Source organism: Gracilinanus agilis, chromosome 5 (genome assembly GCF_016433145.1).
Source record: "Gracilinanus agilis isolate LMUSP501 chromosome 5, AgileGrace, whole genome shotgun sequence".
NCBI classification, from domain to species: domain Eukaryota; kingdom Metazoa; phylum Chordata; class Mammalia; order Didelphimorphia; family Didelphidae; genus Gracilinanus; species Gracilinanus agilis.
In genome coordinates, this window is record NC_058134.1 from 15,636,217 (window position 1) to 15,660,681 (window position 24,465).

General features: G+C 46.7%; 1 protein-coding gene across 2 annotated transcripts in view; it reads right to left on the reverse strand.

Moving 5' to 3' along the window:
- Positions 1–371: 371 nt before the first annotated feature.
- Positions 372–24,465, reverse strand: part of OSBPL3 (oxysterol binding protein like 3) — a 100,533-nt gene continuing 76,439 nt past the window's right edge. For both annotated transcript variants that reach the window (XM_044678764.1, XM_044678763.1), the window contains 6 exons: positions 20,342–20,420; positions 18,491–18,635; positions 13,077–13,221; positions 9,979–10,105; positions 7,381–7,503; positions 372–2,063 (listed from right to left, as the gene is read on the reverse strand). In XM_044678764.1, the coding sequence (XP_044534699.1) occupies positions 1,967–2,063; positions 7,381–7,503; positions 9,979–10,105; positions 13,077–13,221; positions 18,491–18,635; positions 20,342–20,420 (716 nt within the window). In that variant the 3' untranslated portion in view covers positions 372–1,966. The remainder of the gene's footprint in view (positions 2,064–7,380; positions 7,504–9,978; positions 10,106–13,076; positions 13,222–18,490; positions 18,636–20,341; positions 20,421–24,465) is intronic.

A 24,465-nucleotide genomic window follows, 5' to 3' on the forward strand; every position in this document is an offset into this window, starting at 1 on the left:
TCCATCAACATTTATTTATGAAGCGCCTACCATGTGCCTGGGGATACGAGGGGAGCCCCTGCCTCTGATGGGGTAAGAGGCATCCAGGATGACTTTACCTTCAATGTGGAGAAAATGGAAGCCCTGACTTAGCCCAGGCCAGGCAGATAATAAGGGGAAGCACTGAGGCTCGAGGCCAGCACCAGCACTGCGCTAACGTTCCTGGAGGGAAGCTGAACTCGGTTTCCTGGTGAGCAGCCCGCCTCCGCCCGTGGGGGCAGAACCCGGCTGAGGTTGACACCAGCCTGGGACCAAGGGATGGAGCCACCATTCTGAGATGGAAAGAAGACTGGCCTGCGTGTTCCCACGCAACAGAAAGAAGGACTCCAGCATCGACTGAGGATTTTATTGTCTGAAAGCTCTGCGGACAGACATTGGCCAAGGAAAGAGCCCTGCCCGCCCCATCCCAAACGTTTCCCCGTTCCAAAGTGGCTGATGGCCCACGTGGAGACTTTGGCATTTTTTCTCACCCATTATTCATGGCAAGTCAAATGCCCACCCGCTCTGACAGCGGTCAAACGTTTTATTTTATTTTATTTTTTGCAGAAACCTTCCCACCGATGAGCGCCCGCCGCCCTGGCCTGTGGATCGGGCAGAGCTTATGAATGGACGAGGCCCGATGCCAAGAGCACGTGGGCAGTTGCTCGGTCACGCATTTCCGTTATTGCGCACAGTAGCGTTCGGCGGCCGCTCTAAAAGGCCGCCCGCCTCTCCCTGGGGCCCGGGTCTGTGCTTCCTCGGAGGCAGCTGCCGAACGTGGGAAGTAGTGACAGGGACGGAGGCAGAGAACGGGGAGGGCGACGGACGCTTAGAGTCACCAGAACAGAACGGGGGGCTCAAAGGAGGATTGGAGGGCCCATCGTTTGGGGCGCAATAAGGCAGATGGTCACCAAACACGTTGTACAAGATCGAGAAGAGGGTACTTAGAAGAAAGAGGTAGAAAATACCGAAAGAGTATTTCAGAAAACGTATCTGTTATGGAAAACAATCAGGTACATTTGCCAAAGTTTTTTGTTTTTCTTAAAAAGTTCCCCTGTTTCGAGTTGATAGAAACCATCGAGGTGGTGGATACAAACGGATTTCAAATCGCCAAACACTAAGACGTTGGTCGATTGGTGGGCTGGGAGGGTCTCGGGAGGACAGGAAAGCGGGGGGCGCTTTCGGTCCTGGCCAAAGCTTCTGTTCTTCCCCGTGACGGCTTCTCCGACGGCCGCTTTGGGCCACTGATCCAAGACTTTGGGCGAGGGGATTCCCAGTGCTTGAACAACAGGGGAAATTGTGCGTGTAAGGCAACTGGACAACCTCTTCCAGGAGGTTCTAAACCCAGAATAAATGAAAAGAACATTCTCTTCTTCTCGGCACCCCACCGTCCCACCAGAGAAAACAACGAGAAGAGAGTCATCCGCCTGGCCCGCACAGAATCACCCAGGAGGGGCAATTCCCCGGCAGTCCGAGGCCAAAAGATGGCTGAGCCACCCAATGCAGCTTGGGAGGCTCCCCCAGGGTGGGTCCTCTTCTCGTTCCCCAACAGGCCCGGGAGAGAGTCTTTCCCCCTTTCGACAGGATTCAATAAGGCATCCGCTTCATCTGAATGTTGTGAAGCCTTTGGAAAGTTAGTGTTAAAGCTTCTCCCCTTCCCTCTCCCCAAGCCTCTAACATTCAGGATTTCATTTTATTAAATAGTCGATATATAAAAAGAAATTAAGGTCTTCTACCTTCATACAAACCATCCTGGTAACAATTGGAATCGTAGAGAAATCCACTGAGGAAAATGGATTCTTGGATACTTACGAGTCTAGGTCAAGCACGGACGCATCGCTCTAGGTGGCGTCCCTTAAATACGTGTACAGCTATTTATAGAGAGATAAATGGGCATCGATTGTCCCAGAAAGGGGCCAGCAGAGAGTGAGAGGCTGAAGAAGTCCCTTCACCACAGGGTGGGGTTGTCCAGCTTGGAGAAGCCGGGGTCTCTTCGCAGGTCCAGGTAAGTTCCGTTGCTCACCCACGAGTCGTCGCTGGATTTCCTGTCCAAGAGGAAACATTTCCCGAATGAGTATCTGAAGGACTGTCTGGACAGCCTCCTCACTGATGGCTCCTTGAGGCCATGAAGAAGAAAGCTATTCTCTGAGCTGCTGAGCTTCCTTCAAACCTGCCTTCAGGCAAGGCTGAGCGAGCTGGAGACTACTAGAAAGGGCACAAGCCGGAAGCCTGGAATCCTGGGGGCTTTGCCTCCGTTTCTCAAAATTCTCAGTGATTCTGGCTTTTCAAACAGAGGCTGTGAATAGTTTGGTTTTTGAGAAAACCACAAGGGCTCATCTGGTGCCACATCAATGGAAGACCAAGAGTTTATGTGCCTAAACCCTGTGTTAGGTCTTGAGGATAAAAATAAATCTCTGTGAAGAATACAAGAAAATACAGAAAGAGCTCCATTTTACACTGGAGGAAACTGGAGCTTTTGAAGGGAAAATGACTTGCCCAGAGTCACACTTTACTTTGAAATGGCTCCTCTGCTAGACTAGCAAAAGTAAATGTACTGTTGCTACTGTTGAATGAATGAATGATTTTTCTTTTCTTTTCTTTCTTTTTTTTTTTTTAAATCCTCACCTTCCATCTTGGAGTAAATACTGTGTATTGGCTCCAAGGCAGAAGAGTGGTAAGGATAGGCAATGGGGGTTAAGTGACTTGCCCAGGGTCACACAGCTGGGAAGAGTCTGAGGTCAGATTTGAACCCAGGACCTCCCGTCTCTAGGCCTGGCTCTCCATCCACTGAGCCATCCAGCTGCCCCCTGATGGGGCTCTTTAAAAAGCTGCTCATAGCAAGAGTTAGAAAGAGAAACTCCATTTAAAATCACTCTAGACAAGATAAAATACATGAGAATCTACTTGCTGAGACAAATTCAGGAATCATATAAACATAACTATAAAACACTCTACACCCAAATAAAACTAGGTCTAAACAATTGGGAAAACATCAATTGCTCATGGGTAGGATGAGTCAATATAATAAAAGTGACAACCTACCTAAATTAATTTACTTATTCAGGGCTCTATCAAATTTCCAAAACACTTTTTCATAGAATTAGAAAAAATTATGACAAAGTTCATCTGGAAGAACAAAAGATCAAGAATATCAAGGGAAATAATGAAAAAAAAATGTGAAGGAAGGTGGCCTAGCAGGAGCAGATCTTGAACTGTACTGTAGAGCAGCAGTCGTCAAAACAATCTGGTACTGGCTTAGAGACAGGAAGGTGGAGCAATGGAATAGACTAGGGGTAAATAACCTCAGCAAGCTAGTGTTCAATAAACCCAAAGATCCCAGCTCTGGGGACAAGAATCCACTATTTGACAAAAACTGATGGGAGAATTGGAAAACAGTATGGGACGAATTTAGGTTTAGATCAACATCTTACACCCTATACCAACATTAACTCAGAGTGGGCAAATGACTTCAATATAAACACATCATTTATATTATATTTATATTATGCTATATATAAATACATAATATTAAATATAAATATAAAATGACTTAAATATAAATAAATTAGGTGAACACAGAACAGTATATCTGTTAGATCTATGGGAAAGGAAGGAATTTAAGACCAAGCAGGAGACAGAGAGCACTACAAAATGTAAAATGAATAATTTTGATTATATTAAATTTTAAAGTTTCTATACAAACAGAACCAATGCAACCAAAATGAGAAGGGAAGCAACAAATTGGGGAAAGGTTTTTATAACAAAAACCTCTGAAAAAGGTCTCATTTCTCATATTTATAAGGAGCTAAGTCAATTGTATAAAAAAAAAATCAAGCCATTTCCCAATTGACAAATGGTCAAGGGACATGTTATAGGCAAATATAAAGATGGGCAGTTTTAAGATTTAAGTTTTAAGAAATCAAAACTATCAATAAGTACATAAAAAAGTATTCCAAATCTCTCATAATTAGAGAAATGCAAATCAAAACAATGCTGAGGTACCACTTTTCACACCTTGCAGAATGGCCAATATGATAGTAAAGGAAAATAATAAATGTTGGAGAGGATGTGGCAAAATCAGGACACTAATGCATTGTTGGTGGAATTGTGAATTAATCCAGCCATTCTGGAAGGCAATTTAGAATTATGCGCAAAGGGCTTTAAAAGAACATATTCCCTCTGATCCAGCCATACCACTAGTGGGTTTGTGCCCCAAAGAGATAGTAAGGAAAAATATTTGTACAAAAATATTCATAGCTGCACTCTTTGTGGTGGCAAAAAATTGAAAATAAAGGGTTGTCCCTCAAATGGGGAATGGCTGAACTTAATTGTGGTATCTGATGGTGATGGAATACTTTTGTGCTGTAAGGATTGATGATCTGGAGGCTTTCCATGTGAACTGGGAGAAGCTCAGTGAACTGATTAGAGTGAAATGAGCAGAACCAGAACATTGTACACAGAAAGTAAAACATTGTGGAATAATCCAATGTAATGGATTTTACTACTAGTAGCAATGAATCGATCCAGGACAATCCCAAGGGACCTATGAGAAAGGATGCTATCCACATTGAGAGAAAGAACTGTGGGAGCGGAAATGCAAAAGCAAAGCATGACATCACTTATCACACACGTATATATGGGGATGTGATTTGGGAATTTAGGCTTTAAAAAAAATCACTCTATAGCAAAAATGAATAATGTGGAAATAGGTATCAAGTGACAACATTTGTACAACCCAGTGGAACTGCTTGTTGGCTCTGGGAGGGGGGAGGGAAAGAAAACGAATCATGGAAACATGGAAAAACATAAAAAAGAAATTAATCAAAAAGAAATAAATAAAATAACACGTTGCTTATTCATGAGCACAAAGCCGCAGCATCATCTTTTCATGCAGTGACACACGCCTCAGGTGTATGTTTTGTTTGACTGAAAATATTTTTTTTGTAGAGCTGAAAGAGTGCAAACAGTTCACTTAGGTGGGGATCCCTCTATCTGCCGGGACTTTGCATCATGGCCAACTGATTTACTTTTGTCTCTCCTAGAACCACACTATCCAATCCCTCATTTTGAAAAGGAGAGCACTGAGGCAGATAAGCAGAAAGGCTTGCCTGCAGTCCATTGTTTGAAAAAGGGCACAAGGAGGATTTGAACCTGGGTCTCCCCACTCTTTATGACATGTGTGTCAGAAAGGTTATATTCTCCCCAGGGTGGGCCCTCCCTCTCCTGGCGCAGACCGAGATCCATCCCGCCTAATTCTTGTCTAGTTCTTCCATCTCTCCCCCACGGAAGATTAAGCAGCCACGTAGGAGGCTTTCCTCAAAGTCTCTGAAGCGAGCGGCTTAGACCACCTCCTCAACAACACGCGTGACTCGGAGGCATAATTCAGTCCTGTCGTGTTGGTGGGCAAACGCCATTTCCCTGCATGCGTGCAAAGGAAACGTCAGGCAACGTCGCAGGCCCATTTGGGGGACAAGACAGAGCTGACCCCCCCTCCTTATTTAGCAAATGGACGCCTCGGGCAGAAGCTCGACTTCCCAGGTTCTCCCCGTGGAGGTCTGGAAGGGAACCTCTGCACGGACGGGCCCCAGCTGGGAGAGGAGGCAAACTCTGCCTCCACATCGAGCCCTCGGCATGAACATGCGAGACACACACGAGAGCCAAAGCTATCAGCAAAGCGGCAAAGCCACGTCCGCCGGCTCCGACTGCTCTGCTGGAAGACGGCCCATCTGGGGCGGATTCTTTTCCCTGCTGATGTCGGGCATCGTCGATAAACATCGGCAGATGGCGAGGATGCCGATCCTTGTCCCCATCCCCCAGAAACAAGGGCACCGGGAAGACCCACTCCGCAGAGGGAAGCCTCCTTCCATTCGGACTCCGTTTGGAGGCATCGTCCCTGGCGTGACAACCACAGGGATACTGAACAGCGTCTCCCGGTGGCTTTATTTCTCAAGGAATCTTGCATGATCTCAGCCTACAAGGGAGGCGTCCTTCTCTCCTCTGAGAGACACTTCAGGGCTTTGTTTTGCTTCACTAAGTCAGGTGGATTTTGGCTTTTGATTTTTGTAGTCAAAACATAAATGTGAAGCCTTTTTATGGCCTCCTCAATAAAGTAGTTGCTTCAAAAGAGACAGGCCTAAACATCTACAGAGGAAAAACCAAATGGATGAAAAAAGACACTTGGGCCATGCAGTTTATGGCCAGTCTATACTCCAATTTGGTGCAGAAACTGCAAATGGCCAATGAGTGGGGCCCAGGATTAAAGAGGAGGAACAGAGAGGGGTAGATTATGTTTGGGAAGCATCGTAGTGCTTTTGGTAACTATAAGCTACGCCCCTTGTGCAAAGAGCCATCTTTCTCTCCTGACAAGGCTTTAGAGTCATAAATGTGGAAAGCAGTGGTTCCCAAACTTTTTTGGCCTGCCGCCCCCTTTCCAGAAAAAAATATGACTTAGCCCCCTGGAAATTAATTTATTTTAAATTTTAATAGCAATTAATAGGAAAGATAAATGCCCCTGTGGCCATCACCGCTCCCCTGGATCGCTGCAGCACCCACCAGGGGGCGGTGGCGCCCACTTTGGGAATCACTGGTGGAAAGGAATGTGGAAATTTCCGAAGAAGTAAATGTAGGGGTGACCCAAAGGACAATGTGTCCACGGTATTCCCTCCTAGTAAAAGGAAAACTCCTTGAGGACAAGGATTGTTGGTTTTCATGATCCCAGGCCAGTGATTTGTAGTGTAGAGTGTGTTATTTAGAATTTCTGGGACTCTATTTAAGAGCTATTTGGGGCTCATTTGAGCGTTAAGATATGTAGCTATATGGCAAGCTTCCTGTGGACATTTTAGGGGACTTTGGAAAACTACATTTCCCATGATTCCTCTTGTAAAAATGGAGGCAGATAGGAAGCGTGATGATGTAAGAGAGGGGATAAGACTCCCGGAGTCAGGAGAGGTGGTCTTTTTTGCTATCTGAGCGCGCAAAGGTACAAAATGTAAAATGGCTGAGGAGGCAGCTTGAATTCTTACAGGCTCGTGGTCTAATAATTTATCTCTATCGGCATGGCTTTTATTAAAGTACTATTTTCCCTTTTAATATCGGCCTTCATCATTTTCAAAAACAACAAGAGAGCCAGTCTTGAAGCCAGGAAGACTTAAGTTCAAGTCTTACAGCTGGACAAGCCACTTGGATCTCAGAACTTCTTGCAATTCAATGGCTAAGAAACTGCTGACCTGAACAGGTTATGGGAGTCCCCATACCAAAGACATTAGGACTCTGTCCCAGAATCCGTCCCTATTCCCAGAGCCTCCATCCGGTTGGCTGAATTCCCCATGGAAGTGCCAGCCTACCAGGGGCCAACAAGCATACCTGAAAAACCGAGGTTGATGCTCCAGGTTATTCTCTTCCATGACCCGCCGTCGTTCCCTCTGCAGTTGCTCAACCCTTTGCTTCTGGGTTTCTGCTTCTTCCAAGTTCCCTTCTTCTAACAACCTGGACAGAGAGGACCATTAGCTCAGAGACATCCTTGACCAAGACTAGTTCATAGGTACATCCCCAGGGCACTGGTATTTGGGAGGAAGGAAAGGAGGAGAGGAACTCAAGTGTTATTATTCCCATCTCACCAAGGAGGAAATGAAGGCTCCAAGGGGTACAGGAGGCAGAGAGAGTAAGAGGTAAATAGGAACCCAAAGCCAAAATCTTAGACTTTCCTCTCCTTTCTGCAATCTCACACTCAGTACCTTAAACTCTTATGGCGACCTGGACTTCCAAGTGTCCTTACCTATACTAACAATGATTTGGCAGGGCAAAGGGATGGCAAGAATGCTGTTTTAGGGGTACACAAGACCATAGATCTCAAGCTGGAAAAAAGTGTAAAGGTAATTTTGATATTTACCCTGTGAGCTATGAAGGGGAGGTATAATCACACCCATTTTATAGATGAAACACTGAGGCACAGAATGGCTACGATTCTTGCTGAGGTCATGATGCCAGGCTAGGAACTTAGGATGATTCTCCTACAATTCCTTTCATCTAGGAGGCTTGAGGTTCTTCTCTGGGTCTTAGTGTTTAGTTTTTTATAAAATGGGCACTTAATCTCTCTGATTCCTTGAAGCTCTAGCCATGAATGGCTCTAAAGCACATGGTGAAAAGTCTGCATGGTATCAAGGAAGACAACCCTGGGGTCATGTAAGGCCACTGGAGGTCTAAGATCTTGTGCTGGGCCTTCCATTGGACAGATAAAGAAATTGAGGCATTCAAAGGTCAAGAGACTCCTCTGAAGTCATCTGAGTACCTGCAGAATCTGGATTGGAAGCCAGGCCTGGGAGGTGGCATTCCATAATAGCAGAAAGAGTTCTGACCTGGAGTCAGGGAACCTCGGTTGGACACCAAGCTTGATTCCTGGAGAAGACCCTTCACTTGTTTGGTTTTGGCCGTTGTAGTATCAATAAAGTGAGAACTTGGATAAGATGACTCAGGTCCTATCCAGACCCCCATCCAGGGATCTCCAAAGTTCTGTCCACTTCAGGACACCCCTTTTCTGCTTTAGAACCAATAGTGTTGATTCTTTTTTTTTTTAAAACCCTTAACTTCTGTGTATTGGCTCCTAGGTGGAAGAGTGGTTAGGGCTGGGGCAATGGGGGCCAAGTGACTTGCCCAGGGTCACACAGCTGGGAAGTGTCTAAGGCTGGATTTGAACCCAGGACCTCCCGTCTCTAGGCCTGACTCTCCATCCACTGAGCTACCCAGCTGCCCCTACAGTGTTGATTCTAAGTAAAGGGCTTTAAAAAAAGAAAAAAAGGAATACTAACAATAGATCTGAAGGCAAAAGAGCATTAAGGGCTAGGTAGTTGGGTTTAAGTGACTTGCCCAGGGTGACACAGCTAGGAAGGATCTAGAGTGGTTCCTAAATGAATCCATGAACAAAGATGAGATCCTTGAGCATTACGCTGGTTCTGTTTCCCACTCTGCATTGGCATGGTTTGATGGTCACCATGACCACACTTGAGCTTCAGCCTTGATGGCATTCAAGATGACATGAGCCGAGTGCCAGACGTGGCCACCGAGGACACTTAGCATCCAATCACTGAATGGGTGGCTCTGGGGAATTTGCTCAGGCTCTTGGAGTCCGTTTCCTCACTGGTAAAATGGGGATACTCATACCTGCACTCCCACCTTCATGGGGGTTCTGTGAGGAAAGAGATGTGCAAACTGGGAAGCCCTCTAGAATGGGAGGTGCTCTGTCGATGCTGGGGCTCCTATAATCATCAGAGCCGGCCACTTCCTCAGCAACGACTCCCTGGATTGCGTAGGAAAGGGATTGATGAACTGGAGAGCACCAGGAGGAGGGCGGATGGCGATGGAGAATGGCCTCCAGGCTGCAAGGAACCCGGGGACGTTGGGGAACAGAAGACTGGGAGGGAGACTCCGAGCCAACTTCCAGTGCTTGAAGGTCAGTCAAATGGCACAGAATTCAGTGGCTTCTGCTTGGCCCCAGAGGGCAGAACTGGGAGCAGTGGATGGAAGGCGTACCCAGGAAGATTTAGGCTTGAGGTGTGACCGTTAGGGCGCCCAGACAGAAGAGCAAAGGGCTGATTTAGGGGGAGAGAACTCTCAGGCTCATAGACTTGGAACCAGAAGAGACCTTAGAGGTGATTCAGCCCAACCCCTCATTTTACAAAGGAGAAAACTGAGACCCAACCAGGTTAAATGACTTGCCCAGGGTGATACAAATAGTAAGTAGCACAGTCTGAATCCAAACCTAGGTCCTTAGATTCCCAATCCAGGACTCTTTCCACTGGACCACCAGAAAATTCCAGGCGGCCGCATCTCCGGGATACCCCAGAGAGCAATGGGGGTTCTTCTCATCCCTGCCAGTCTGAGACCTGCCTCCAGGCCTCCCCTGGCGGTAGGGGTGGCCCTTAGGGCAAGGTGCTTGGAGGCTACGGGGAGCAGGAGAAGCATTACCTTTGGTCTGGCCGGAACCGCGTGTCCGTGGGGGGGAGGTGTGGTCTGGTCAGGGAGTCCAGCTCGTTCAGCTCCAGGGCGAACTGGGTAAAGCCATAATACTGCTCGTGCCCCTTCGGCATGGGGTCTGTGAAGCCCAAGCAACAATTAGTGCCTGCCTCCACTTCCCCTCAGTGTCTCTCAGGTTTGCCCACGCGCTTCCCTTCACCACCTGCTCCTCCCTGACCTCCGTGTCATTTTGCTTTGCTTTGCTATTAAAACGTTCAGGCAGAAGGACCAGGAGCAGGTCAGCTTCCTCCCAGCTTTCCTTCTGTCTGCCCAGCCCGGGCTCAGGGGACCGTGAAGTCTAGACTCACTTAAAACTTGAAATGGAGGATTCTGAGTGCAAAGACTCCAATCCAATTTCTGCAACTCCTCTGGGTTTCTCTCCAAGTTATTAAGTTCTCCAGCATTGTATTGCTTTAAGGAACTTGTTGAAAAAAAAGATTCTGGGATCACTTTCCCCCAACTTTTACTCTGCAAAGATTTGCTCAGGTTCTGCTTTGAGGGTTTGGAATCCTTTAGATTAGTGATGGGCAAACTGCGGCCCCCTGAAATGTTCTATCCAGTCGTGGACATTATTCCTGATCAGACGAATGCAATGAGTAGGATACAATACAATGAAACTTTGAAAGAGTTGCCTTAGAAACAGACTGACAGAAGAGCATTTCCTTTCCTTTGGCCCCCTCTTTAAAAAGTTTGCCCATCGCTGGTTTAGACCCATTTCCTCCTCCACTGCCATGCCTGGAATGAACATGTGTGACGTGTAACTAGGCTGCACTTGACTACCAGTTTTGACCTTAAACAAATCATTTACCTTTCTTGGGCCTCAGTTTCTTTATCTGTAAAATGTGGGGAGTGAACTAAATAGCCTCTGAGGACCCCTCTGGCTCTAGATCTGAATAGGCAGCAATGTGGAGCAGTGGCGAGGGTAACCTCAAATACCTGCTTTCTCTGGGACCCTGAGCAAGTCACCTAACCTCCCTCTGTCTCAGTTTCCCCATCTGTAAAAAGAAGTTCACCATAGCCCCTACCTCCCCGGATTGTTGTGAGCATAAAATGAGGTGACATTTGTAAAGGGCTTTGGCAACCTCAAGTAGTACATAAATGCCAGCTATTATTACTGCTATTACTATTTATTAAGCACCTACTATGTTGCAGGCACTCGAAAAACGAAAACAGACCTTGCCGTCAAGGAGCTTAGAGGCTCCTGATGAAGCAGCCGAGAGGCTGGGCAATAAGATGTGGGGAATGGGCCAAGAAGCTACAGCAGCAGCCATAGAGAACTAGAGGGAGGCCCCCAGCAAATTGGGTAGATCCTCCAAGGACTGTTTATAGAAAGAGAGTCAAGAATCAGAGAACAAAAAGATGAGGACGGGCTGGCTGCAACTGGGGCTGGTGGAAAGGGTGCTTCCATTGAGGACTTGAGACTTTGGGAGCCCTGAGCTAAGGGACTGGAGAGACTCATTCATTCGTTTAGCTTCACAAGTCCCTTCTGTCCCCCACCCAAACGACCTTGGCAGGAAGCTAAGAAGAGGCACTGGAGCCCCACACTACGGCCACCCAAAGTGACCACCATATAAGCTGGAAGAAACAGGAACTCTCCTTCGGTGAGCTCGTGAATGCTGTAGATGGCCTCCAACAAGGCAGGGGACAAGCTGGGAGGCAAGTGTGGCATGTCGGCACTGTGGATTGCAGTTCCTGCCTGAGGCTCACAGGACTTAGATGAAACCACTACGGAACCAAGTCAAGTTTGTGGCACTCAAGTCATGGGATCATAGATCTAAGGCCAGGGATGGAAGGAATCGCCGAGACCCTCTGGTTGAACTCTTTAATTTTAAATATGGGGAAACTGAGGCAAAGAAAGATTTCCGTGACTTGCCTAAGGCCACCCAGAGAGCAAGCACTGAAGCTGAGATGAGAACCAGATCCTCTGTGCACTCGATCCTTCCCTCTTCCTGCATCCACATGCAATCACTTGCTAAGTCTTGACATCAATGCCATTAAACTCTTCCATCAGCCTCCTTCTCTCCACTCCCATAGCCACAAGCTTGGTCAGGCCCTTTTTGGCTCCTCTCAGCTGGAAAATAGCAATTATATCGTAGCTGATCTCTCCACTTCTAGTCTTTCTCCTTTCCAAACCATTCTTTGTGGAGCCACCAAACTGGTATTCCTAAAGCAGAGGTCAGACCATGCCACTCTCCTGCTCAAGAAGCCTCTATGTCTAACTACAAGCCCAAAGGCCTGGGCATCCTTATACTCTAAACCTGGCGACTGGAGGTCAGAGGATCAATGAGCATTATTTGGGAGCTTGACGGGATCTTCAACACCAACCACTTATAGAGTCCTAGAAGGTCAGAACTCGAATCACAACAGCAACATGCACAATGGCCAACTATTCTATAGCACTTTACAAATACTAGACCAGAAGGCCAAACCTCCTTATTTTACAATTGAGGAAACTGAGGCCCACAGTCAGGTGACTTGTCCAAGGTCACAGAGGTAGTAGATGACAGAACCAGTATTCAAATCCAGGTGTCTTTCCATTGGGACATTTTTAGTTCCCCCTGGAAGTAAGATCTACACTCTGAATTTAAACTCAGGTCTTCTGAATTTCTGAATTGACCATTCTACTATATCTCTGCTACTTTCTTCATCACAAGCCTTGAAGGAAGTTAGAGCAAGAATTATTATCCCCATTTTACAGATGAGGAATCTGAGGATCAGTGATGGGAAGGGAGCTACCCAAAGTTTCCCCGTAGTAGGGAGTAACTATGAGTTTCCCTCAAAAGCAGGACACACATCTTTGGCCTTTTTCTCTTCTTCCTTGGGCCTATGTTGCGCCATGCACACCATGTGTGTGGATTGAAAACTTCCTTCCCAGACTCAGCCAAGGGCTGGGTCCTGCCAGCCAGATGTCAGCGTTCCTAAGGAGCTCAGGGTGAGGGAAACCCTACCGTACTGCCCACTGGATCCAAGACCCAGATCCTAATGACTTCCTGCTCACCCCAGTCCCATCTCCCAGCCATCTCCAAGCAGGGAACCCCCACAATACTCACGTGCTCTCCAGATACAGGTGGATGAGGACCGGGTGCCACTATAGATGCTCTCGTGCCACTTCCCAAAGAGACGCCGCACGGCTTTGCCAGCCTTGTCAAAGACTGTACCCTCGATCTCGTGGGAGTTGGTGCTCCAGTACTTGGCCTAGAACAAAGATTTGCGGGTCATTTACCACTTCTTGGGCCCTCATGGAGTTACCGTATAAGAGGCAAAACACACACGAACTCTTCTGCCCTTTGGGCCCCAGAATCTTCTAGGTGTCCAGCTGGGGCTTTCACTGTCATCCACGTCGTCATCGTCATCGTGGTTTTCTCCATCTTTCTTGATTCTGGACTTTAGCCAGAAAAGGTCCTAATGCAAGTCACTCTCCTGGCCTATTACACAACTGCCCAAAAGAAGGGCTTTATGGAGATGAACAAAAGCATTAGGGTGTCCGCTCATCCTTGGTAGGTCGCCATCTCCCTAGAGACAACTCCAATAGCAGAGGACGAGGAGGAGGATGGGTGACTTCTGCTGCTCCCCCAGAGCATCTTCTGCTGGGTCTCCCCTTTCTTTTTGAAAGCTTTTCATTCCATAAGGTTTGGCGATCCAGTATTCATTAGGATATCGTCTATTAAGAATGGATGGGGTGTGAACTGGAAAGACCTCCAGGAAGTGATGCAGAGCGAAAGGAGCAGAGCCAGAAGAACATTGTACACAGAGACTGATACACTGTGGTAAAATCGAATGTAATGGACTTCTGTACTAGCAGCAACGCAAGGATCCAGAGCAAGGCTGAGGGACTTATGAGAAAGAAAACTAGCCACATCCAGAGGGAGAACTGTGGGAGGAGAAACACAGAGGAAAATCAACTGCTTGAACACATGGGCTGATGGATATTATTGGGGATGTAGACACTAACTGATAACTCTAGTCCAACTAACAATAATATGGAATTAGGTCTTGATCACTGAAACAGGTAAAACCCAGAGGAATTGTGCTTCGGCTAAGGAGGGTTAGGGAGGATTGGGGGAGAGGGAAAGTACATGAAACATATAAATATGGGGAAATATTCAAAATTTAAAATTTAAAGAAAAAAAAAGAATGCATGGGGACAGCTAGGTGGCTCAGTGGATGGGGAATCAGGCCCAGAAATGGGAGGTCCTACATTCAAATGTGTCCTCAGCCACTTCCCAGCTGTGTGACCCTGGACAAGTCACTTAACCCCCATTGCCTACCCTTACCGCTCTTCTGCCTTGGAGTCAATATTGACTCCAAGACGGAAGGTGAGGATCCCAAATTCTTATTGTTCAGTAATTTTTTTCAGTCGTATGTGATACTTCATGACCTCATTAGAGGATTTTTTGGGCAGAGATACTGGAATGGTTTGCCATTTGCATCTCCAGCTCATTTTACAGATGAGGAAATGGAGGCAAACAGGGTTAAGCATCTTGTCCGGGTCACCCAGCTGGTAAGTGTCTGAGGCTAGATTTGAACTCAGGAAGAAGAGTCTCCCTGACTTCAAGCCTTGCACTCTGCACTGTGCCACCAAGCTCTGCCCCTGCATCAATTCTACGTAGAAACAATTGTGGGCAACCATTCGATCTCTAGTGATGGTCCAATTCCAAGATAGCTCATTGGATGACTTCTCGAGTACAGTTCGAGGTCTGTATCTGCAGGAGGGGGATTTGTATCCAATAGTCCGTGAGAGACGGCTTCCTCGCACTGTGTGAGTCCAGCCACCAGGCTGTGCCTTGCTGGGCACTCAGGAGGGGCTGAGCTTCCACACTCTACTGTGACGTGGCGCCCAGTTTCTTCTGTTTCCTTGTGATCTGCCTGGGCCCCTTCAGCACAGCCATTCTCTAGTTCCTGGTGGCATGACCGGCTCTGGAATCGCCATCAGACCAGGAACCCCTCCGTTTCCCAGAACAAATCCCACGAGGCCATTTTGTGAAATATTGTTGGCTGAAATCGTCTCCCCGTTGTCGTCTAGGATCCGCTCTCGGAGCCGAGCCACGAGACAGGCTTTGCTCAGAAGTCAGAGCCCCGCTGGACAGACCCGCTTTGGTGGAGGGGTGCTTGCTTACGGCCATCGCTCTCATTCCACTATAGGAGACAAATCAGGGCTAAAAGTTTAGCCACTGGATTTTTGTTTCCTAAAGGAAATTCCCAATCTATTGGAGACAAAGAATGCGTCCTTAAACAATACGTAGGATCTCCTCTGATGGCTCTTCTTATTTATTCGTCCCCTTAAAACAAGGATAAACCGCCCAGGTCTTTGCCTGGAGGAAGCTAAGTCTCGGCACTGATTCCTCGGTGGTCAGCCCATGTCTCAAAGCTTCAGGAGAAAGTACGTGTGTGTGTGCTGGACACAGTTCCAAAATGGCGCCAGCAGAGGGTGCTAATTCCCCAGTAGCCCATTTCCCAAATCTAGACTTACCTGGCTGTTCAATGACCTCTGGGAAAGGGGAATAGAACCCGCCCCAAACACTATCAGGATTGCCTTCCACTGAGAACAGCGGGTACTTTTGGATTACCAAGTCCTGGGTTCGGGAACAAACCAACAACAGAAGAGCATTTCAAGGATATTTTGAATAGGGACTTTTCCCTCTTCTTCAAGATATTGCATTAACACATGGAAAACCCAGTGGCATGGCTTGTTGGCTACGGGAGGGGGTTGGGAGGAGGGGAGGGAAAGAACAGGAATCATGGAACCATGGGAAAATACTCTAAATTAATTAAATAAAAATTTCAAATAAAAAAGACATTGCTTTAAAGAATTTTAGAGCTAAGAGGGAACACCAAAGCCATCTAACCCAAACTGTATCTGAACCAAGATCCCTTCTACAACATACTCTATACTAGGTTACCCACCTGCCACTTGAAGACTTGCAGGAATGGGGATCTCTCTACCTTATGAGGCTGTCAGTGCCAATTGACCTAGCAGAAGCTGGACTTTACTTCTAACCTAAATCTGCCTCCTTGGGGCCTCATTTCCTACTCTTAGAGAGGGCAGATCTGCCGAGTAGGACCAATTTAAGCCTTCTTCCATGGGGTAATTTTCCTGTACTAGAGGCTCAAGGAATGGGTGGTCCTTGCATTTTCCCAGGTCCTTGAGTAATTCCTCTGAAGCAGCAGGAATCAAACTTGAGCTTCTGAAGATCTGAGACGTCTGATATCAGAACAAGTAGTCACGAGAAGAACTAACATCTCGGCAAGATATAGAACAGGGGTTCGAGACCCATCTTTGAGAGAGAGCCCTTGGAAGAGCTGATACTCATCTGATGCCTTAATGCTTACAAAGCACTTTACATATGAGGATATGCATTTGGTTCTCATTCTTGCCTCATGAGGCCAGCACTATTATTATCCCCATTTTACAGATAAGGAAACTGAGGCTGACAGAGATTATGTGCCTTGCCCAGAACTGTAAAGGTAAAAAGTGTGTGAAGTCAGATAATGAACTCGGGTCTTCCCGATTCCAAGTTTATGACTGTATCCACTGCATCCCCAGATTGCTTCTGCAGATAATGGGGTAGGGAGGTCACCATCTGCCCTGGGTCATTACCTCCAGTTTGCCTCTTATGCTCTTGATTCTCTAAGTCGATCATAGGATTTCTGATTTCTAGAGCACTTTAAGCTTTATGAAACTTTCCTCACAATGACCGGGGTCGGGCAGGTGGTACAAGTATTATCTCCAATATAGAGATGGGAAAGCTGAGGCTCACAGAGTTTGAGTAATGCTAGTAAGTGTTAGGGTCATGACTTCAGTCCAGGTTCATGACTCCAAGATTACTCAGTGCTCTTGTCACCACACCAAGCATCCCATCATCCTCTTGGAGTTTGAAATCTGTGATTCTGTGAATTGGCTGTTCAGAGGGAGGGAGAATGTCTCCAGTGAACTCAAGATAGGGGTTAGCGAGGTGGCTCAATGGGTTGGGACAAGAAGTCCTGGGTTAAAATCTGTCCTCAGACACTTCCTAGCTATGTGATGCTGGGCAAGTGACTTGACCCCCATTGCCTAGTGTAAAAGGGAACTCTTTATTCTCTTTGAGTTCACACTTGTGAAAGGGAATCCCTTATTCTTTGTCTACTTTGAGCTAATCCTTTAGTTAACACTAACTTAAGAATAAGCTTGAACTAGGTGGAGGAGCTTGAAAACCACTTAGTGAATTCACACCCTACTTAATGCTAGGTGAGAAGCCAGCAAGATACTTGGAGAGCTCCCCCTTTTTTCTAACTCAATCAGAAACTTGTGAATTCTTTTAAGAGTTCACACCTTCAGAAACCATGAACCCTTTCAATGAGTATTCACCCCTCTGGAAGGTAGGAACTGATTCCCACAAACACTGCCGGCAGTGCTAGACTATTTGGAAGCTGTGATTGGCCCCTGTGAAGAGGGGAGGAGACAAGAGGCCACTATAAAAGGCCCTGAATTTCTGAGCCTAGAGGAGTGGATTCCAAGAAAGAAGTTGGCTTCAAGAAGGTTGGCCTCAGGAGTCACCTTGAGCTCAAGTCATTGTCTTGACCTGCCTCTTAGAGGGAATTTGAGTGATTGGATAGCTGGCTTTCCCTTCCTGTCTTCTGGAGAGACTTTAATTCCAGCTTAACAAGTTTAATTCCAGTTAACAAGTCCTGGCTGAGCCAAACACTAGAACAATATTTAGTTAGATAGGTTAATGTCTTCTCTACCCTTTTGTATTCCTCTGCTTTCACTCTTTCCACCCCTTTTGTAAATAAAAGATTTATAATTTTCATATATTTAGCCAAACCATTAATTTTAACACTTACACTAGCCCCTACCACTCTTCGGCCTTGGAACCAATACACAGTATTAATCATAAGATGGGAGATAAGGGTTAAAAAAAAAAAAAAGAAAGAAAGAAACTCCCAGGTGGAGGGAGGGTGTGACTTCATTTCTGACCCACTGGCAGGGAGGTTCGAATCCTGACTCTGTCCCTGGGTGACCTGGTTTCCTCCTCCTTAAAATAAAGGGTTTGGACTAAATGACTTTGAAATGTCCTTCCAGCCTGATATTCATGATCTTGCAAATACAATGGAGTTTGATTTTCAGTTTGCTAAGAAAGACCTCATCTCCGTCTCTTAATACTCCCTCCTGCCTTCCCCAGGGGCTGCTCACCAAATTTCCCAGTTCCAGCTTCACTCCTTTAAGGTAGCTGATCTCAGCCAAGTATGATAATAAAGCAGGAAGCAGCCCCACTTTAAGTTATTATCGGTCTGGATCTCCTTGTTGTGGAGGAGTTCTTCCAAGTAAATTTGGATAGAAAGAGGCCCAGGCAGTACCAGATACTGTGGAGCTTGGGAAGAAGTGGAACTCCCAGTGCTCAGGGGCAGGAGGACTAGAACAAGTGAGCCCCGGTGCATAAACTGGCCTCGAGAGCAGCACCCCCAGCCCTTCCCAGCCCCCAAGTACCTTAATAAAGTTCACTTTGCAGTGGCAGGAATCTTCATTTAGATTCTTAATGATGATTTCACCGTAGTGCTCAATCCATCTCTGGCCACTGAGGATGTTGTGAATGCAGGAGGTCACTTTGTTCCACTCGAAATGGTCACCAAAACTACAGGGAAACAAGGTGAAGAGGAAGACTTTCCCAAACTTAGAAGGATGAATAGAAACGATCACCAAAGCGACCTTTTTGGCCGGCCCACCCACAGGCTGTGCTGGACCTTCCTCCATAGTGCTCTGGTATAGTCAAAACAGAATGCAAAGTCCACGAGGGCAGGACCATTCATTCTGCTTTTGTCCCTGTGTTCTCAGGTTATTCTAAGAGGCAGCTAGAAAGACCAATCAAATCCTGCCTTAGACACTTGTTATTCAACACGGCCCTGGCCAAGTTACTTACTCTCTCAGCCTCAGTTTCCCCATATATAAAATGGGGATAGTAATACTACTCCATCCCTCAGGGTGGTTGTGAGAATAAAATGAGATGTTCGTAAAGCATTTTGTATACTTTAAAGTGCTATCTAAATGCTAGCCGTTGTTTTATTATTAATACTATTAATCAATTATAGATTAATTGATTGACAAAAACTACTCTCTTCAAGCAGAGCATAGGTGTCCCATCCGAGAGTGTCTTCATTCCCTCTTTAATTAATTTGCAAAAACCTGGGCTGGTTTGTTTATTTGTTTGCTCAGTCCTTCATTCCTTTGTGTTCAGCTTCAGTTCTCCAAGGAAAATGTAGCCTCTTTAAGGGCAAAGAATGCTTGAATCTTGTTTTAATAATTGGCTACTTTTTTTTGGTCTGGACCCAAGATTTCATCAGTGTACGGAAACTCCTTTTCCTTAGCAAAGGTATGCTAAGAATGACATGCTGTTAGTCTGAGGTACAATCTGAACTTGGGTCTTCTTTTTTTTTTGAACCCTTAACTTCTGTGTATTGGCTCCAAGGCAGAAGTGTGGTAAGGGATAGGCAATGAGGGTCAAGTGACTTGCCCAGGGTCACACAGCTGGGAAGTGTCTGAGGCCCCATTTGAACCCAGGACCTCCCGTCTCTAGGCCTGGCTCTCCATCCCCTGAGCTACCCAGCTGCCCCTTCAGGTTTTCTTAACTCTGAGCCCTTTTTGCTCTTTTTGTTGTTCAGTCATTTTCAGTCATGAGTGACTCTGCGATCCCATCTGGGGTTTTCTTAGCAAAGATACTGGATCGGTTTGCCATTTTAGAGATGAAGAAACTGAGGCAAGCAGGGTGAAGTGACTTGTCTAGTATCACACAGCTAGTGTGTGTGTGACTCAGGAAGATGAGTCTTCCTGACTCCAGGCTGGAGCTTCTTCTTTATGACTCCCAGCCTCGGTATTTTCAGGTGTGAAAATGGCAGGTTGGAGAAGACGAGCTCCAAGATCCCTTCCAGCTCTAAAGGGTTGGGATCCGAAATGAGGCTAATCCCCGGGAGACCAGCATGAGCTTCTTTCAAATAAAGAACTGTGACACGGAGGTGAATTGACTCTGGGCGCCTGTTCCCACGCAATGGGAATCTGGATAAAGGCCTCCCTGGCCTTTGTGTGTGGAGGAGGGAAGGGCCTGGGGGGAGTAAACAACACTGAGAACAGAGCTGTCTCCCAGGCGAAGAAAGCTGGACATGGAGAAAATGAGCAACAATGGAGCCAACCGCCTAGTGGGTCAAAATAGTTATAAAGTGTAATTCTCTGGGCAAAGCTAAGTCGTGCAGGGAAACTTCAAAGGTTTCCAAGTCACTGCTTAGTCTCACCCCCAAATTCCATCCAGTGTGGATTAATGGGGCCAGGATGCCTCGGGGGAGAACTTACGCAGGAAGAGTGACATGGGTCGTGCCAACTGGAACAATTTCCATGGATTTGCCCCAGAATTTGTTTTTCCATCTCACATCTGAAACAAAACATCAAATGTCAATTACTCTGAGACAACCCATCAATCGATGCACTTATTGAGGGCCTACTGTGTGCCCGGTGCCAGAGACAAAGAGCCAGGGTGAAAGACGACCTGTCAGGGCTGCGGTAGAGGGATTTCTGTTCAGATGCAAGGCTGGCTGAGTTAAATACTGTTTAATTCAACTCAGTAAGTATTTATTGTTCAGTTGTTTTTAGTCATTTCTGCCACTTATAATCCCTTTTAGGATTTTCTTGGGAAAGATGCTGGAGTGTTTTGCCATTTCCTTCTTCAGCTCATTTTACTGAGGAATTAAATGAGGAAACGGAGGCAAACTAGGTCAAGTGACTTGCTAGGGTCACCCAGCTAGTAAGTGTCTGAGGACAGATTTGAACTCAGGAAGATAACATCTTCCTGACTCTAAGGCTGGCACTGTATTCCCCGTGCCATCTAGCTGCCCAAGTATGGACTCTATGCCAGGCATTGCATTAGGGGTTGGGAAATCGATAAACACTGATTAAACACCTACTGTGTGGCATATATTAAGTACAAAGGATAGAGGAAAAGACAAAAGCAGTCCCTGACCTCAGGAAGTTCAGAGTCTGATGGGAAGACAACATTCAAACAACCTGTACATACTGGAAGGACAAAGGGCAGGTAGGAGGTAAGCTCAGAAGGAAGGCACTAACCTGGGAGATTGGGAAAGGCCTCTTGCAAGAGAAAAGTGAACCAGTCCCTGCCCCGAAGGAGCGAAACTTCTATTTCCTAATAGATTTTGATGGGGAGGAACAATAATTCTTGACCTGAAGAACCGAGTATTTCCTCATCCTCCCTTGGCCAACTGCTTATGGTCACACCGGAGTCGGTGAAAGCTTAATGCCCTCCTTTTGTCTTCTGCCACCAAAAGGCAGATATTACATTAATGCACCTTTCCCCATTAATTGTGGAAGGGAGGCCATTCCATTAGGGAAGTGGCCTGGCCAAGCAAAAAACAGATTTGCAGAACAAATGATTCTACAAACAAGGTCTCAGGGAATGGTATTTCAGTCATTCTTCCTGACTTCTGGAGCACTTAATTCAATGCAAACACTGTCTGCAAACTCCACAGCATTGCTCTTCATCCATGAAAACAAAGGTCCTGGCTCTGGGCGCAACAAGCAGCCCAATTCTCTGTCCTTGCTGGTAAAAGATCTGTGCTGTTGGGCATGTCTTCTCAGCCCCAATTTCCCACTTGGGCAGCTTCTTTCTCCACTCTTCACCCATTGGGGAGGCGTCCTCTTTTTCCACTACCAGCTGGGAGTATAAGATTCCGTCTCACCTCAGACTCTGACCGTGGGGCCATCCTGAGCCTGAGGAAACGCTCTGAGACCAGAGATTACAGGCAGCTGATGAGCCATTTAGGGCGAAGAGCTCCCTTGTTGACAAACTCAAAGGTTCTTGTGGAAGGGAGAGGGGAGAAGAGCCCCGAAAGAAAGGAAGGGAGCTGCCATCTTGGGTAGTAGTTTACCAAAGCTCAGTGCCAGCAGGGAGTTGTGTGATTTAAAATGATCTAAGGAAGCATGCCGCAAGGGGAGCACGCATTGGGATTACAGGCAAGAGGTATGACCCGGAATGCCGGCTCCCCATTTTGAGCCTCTTCTCACATCTGCCAAAGGAAAGGCGACCCCTCAGGGCCACTCGGCTCCAATCCACAGTCCTACTGGGACAAGAGTTGTCTGAGCATCTGTCCACAGGTCCTGCTGCCATGATGCAGAGACTGGGAAAAGCCAGTTTTTATGCCCAAAGCATCCCATCGCTGAAATGAGTATCAGAGAGCCTAGAACATCCCCTTCAGCAGCCTTTATGGGTTTTGTTTCCAGAGACAAGCCAGGGGCAGGGTGACTTTCTAAAAAGCAGAAGGGGATGACTTCCACAACAAAGAACAGACAGCAGAAGGGAAGTCAGCTTAAACAGGAAACTAGCTGCTAGTTGCACTCTGACCCAGCCTGTTAACACCAGGGCTAGAGTCGATGTCTCCGATAGTTTGATTTTGCTGGCATTTTAAATAAACGGTGGTAGGGACTGAGAGCACAGCGGACAGGAGAACTACTCTTTGTCAGTCCAAATCCAGCCTCAGACACTTCCTAGTTATGTGACCCTGGGCAAGTCATTTAACTCTGGTGGCCTCAGTTTCCTAATCTGTAAAATGAGCCAGAGAAGAAAATGGCCAGCTACTGTGCCAAGAAAACCCCAAAGGGAAGGACGAAGAGTCAGACATGACTGAAACCACTGAACAAAACCATGGAAGAAAGTGAAGCCAGAAGTTCTTATGACATTGTGAAGACTGATTGGATGCCCATATCTCGAGAAGAGGAGGCCTAAGAAAATCAGAGATCTTCCTCTTTCTAAAATAAAAAGGATTGCCTAGAGACAGGAGGTCCTAGGTTCAAATCCGGCCTCGGACACTTCCCAGCTGTGTGACCCTGGGCAAGTCACTTGACCCCCATTGCCAACCCTTACCAATCTTCCACCTAGGAGCCAATACACAGAAGTTAAGGGCCAAAACAAACAAACAAACAAACAAATAAATAAAATGAAAAGGATTTCCAAGAGTCCAAGAGTTAGCAGCAGTTTCCTCACTTATAAAATGTCAGCCGTATTAGCTGTGCCCCAAAGTGGTTAGAGCTGGCTTCAGAGTCAGGAAGCTCTGTGGCATTCCTGCCACAGACAAACTGACTGTGAGACCCTGGGAAGAAGGGAAGGGAAGGAAGCATTTATATAGCACCTACTGAGTGCCAGGCTAAGCAGTTTACAAAAGTTACTTCTTTTGATCCTCAAAACAACCCTGAGAGGCAGGTGCAGTGATTATGCCCGTTTTACAGATGGGCAAATCATTTTACCTCTCCAGTTCCCCAGACAAGACTGTGAGCTCCAGAACAGGAGTGGATTTTTGTATTAAAGCTCCTTGGAAGGGAGTTTCCTCTTCAGGAGTTCTCTAAACTGATGAAATCGCAGGACTTGTCCAAGGTACTTACTTATCCCAGCTGTGTTATTATTGTGAGGACTGACTGGCATCATGTGCACAAAGCACTTTGAAAAACTTATTAGATTCTATTATTAGAATTCCATAATATTCTATTATATTCTATTATTGGATTCTAGAAATGGGAGGCAGCTGGGTGGCACAGGGGATAGAGAGTCAGGCCTAGAGACAAGAGGTTCTGAGTTCAAATCCAGCCTCAGATACTTCCTACCTGTGTGACCCTGGACAAGTCACTTAACCTCCAATGCCTACCCCTTACTGCTCTTCTGCCTTGGAACCAATACACAGCATTGAGTCTAAGATGGAAGTTAAAGGTTTTTTTAAAAAGTATCAGCGTGAGCAGGTCCACTATTTAAGTCTCAGTTTCCTCATCTGTAAAATGGGGAGGTTGGCCTAGATCATCTTAGGAGTCCTTCCAACTCCCAATCCTCCTTGAGGGACCTGCTAAGGCACTTACCTTCTCAGACCTCGGTCTCCCTATCTGTAAAATGAAGACAGTGGGAATAAATAGGCTCTCTGATGCCTCCTACAAAGTGGCATCTTCTCCCACCAAGCCACAGCAGCTTCAGAAGGATTTGAGAATGAGGAAAAGCTGTTTCATCTGGTCTCCTTTCAAGAAGCCCAGCGTCATCGTGATCAGGGTGGCAGGAGAGAAAGCCAGATCAGCCCAAGCCACGCACCTCTCGAATTCAAAACCCACTTTGCGTCCAAATCCTATCCCTGTCGCTGCTGCTGCAAGTACCTTCCCTTTGAGGCTAGCCTCAGTTTACCCGTTTCTATTTGGGGTGAACATCTGGGTTTGCACAACGTTCTCCTCTGCACTGGGCGCTCCCTGGGGGCAGGGGCTGCTTTTAGCTTCCCTGCATCCCCCGTGTTTAGTACAGTCAGTGCCTGGCACAGGGTAGAGGCATAATAAATGCTCCTTGACTGACTGACAGACTGACTTGCGCCATTCAGCGGCTTCCCACTGACTCCTAGACTTGGAACCACGAGGGACCGCAGGCAGCCCCGGATCCCTCCTGC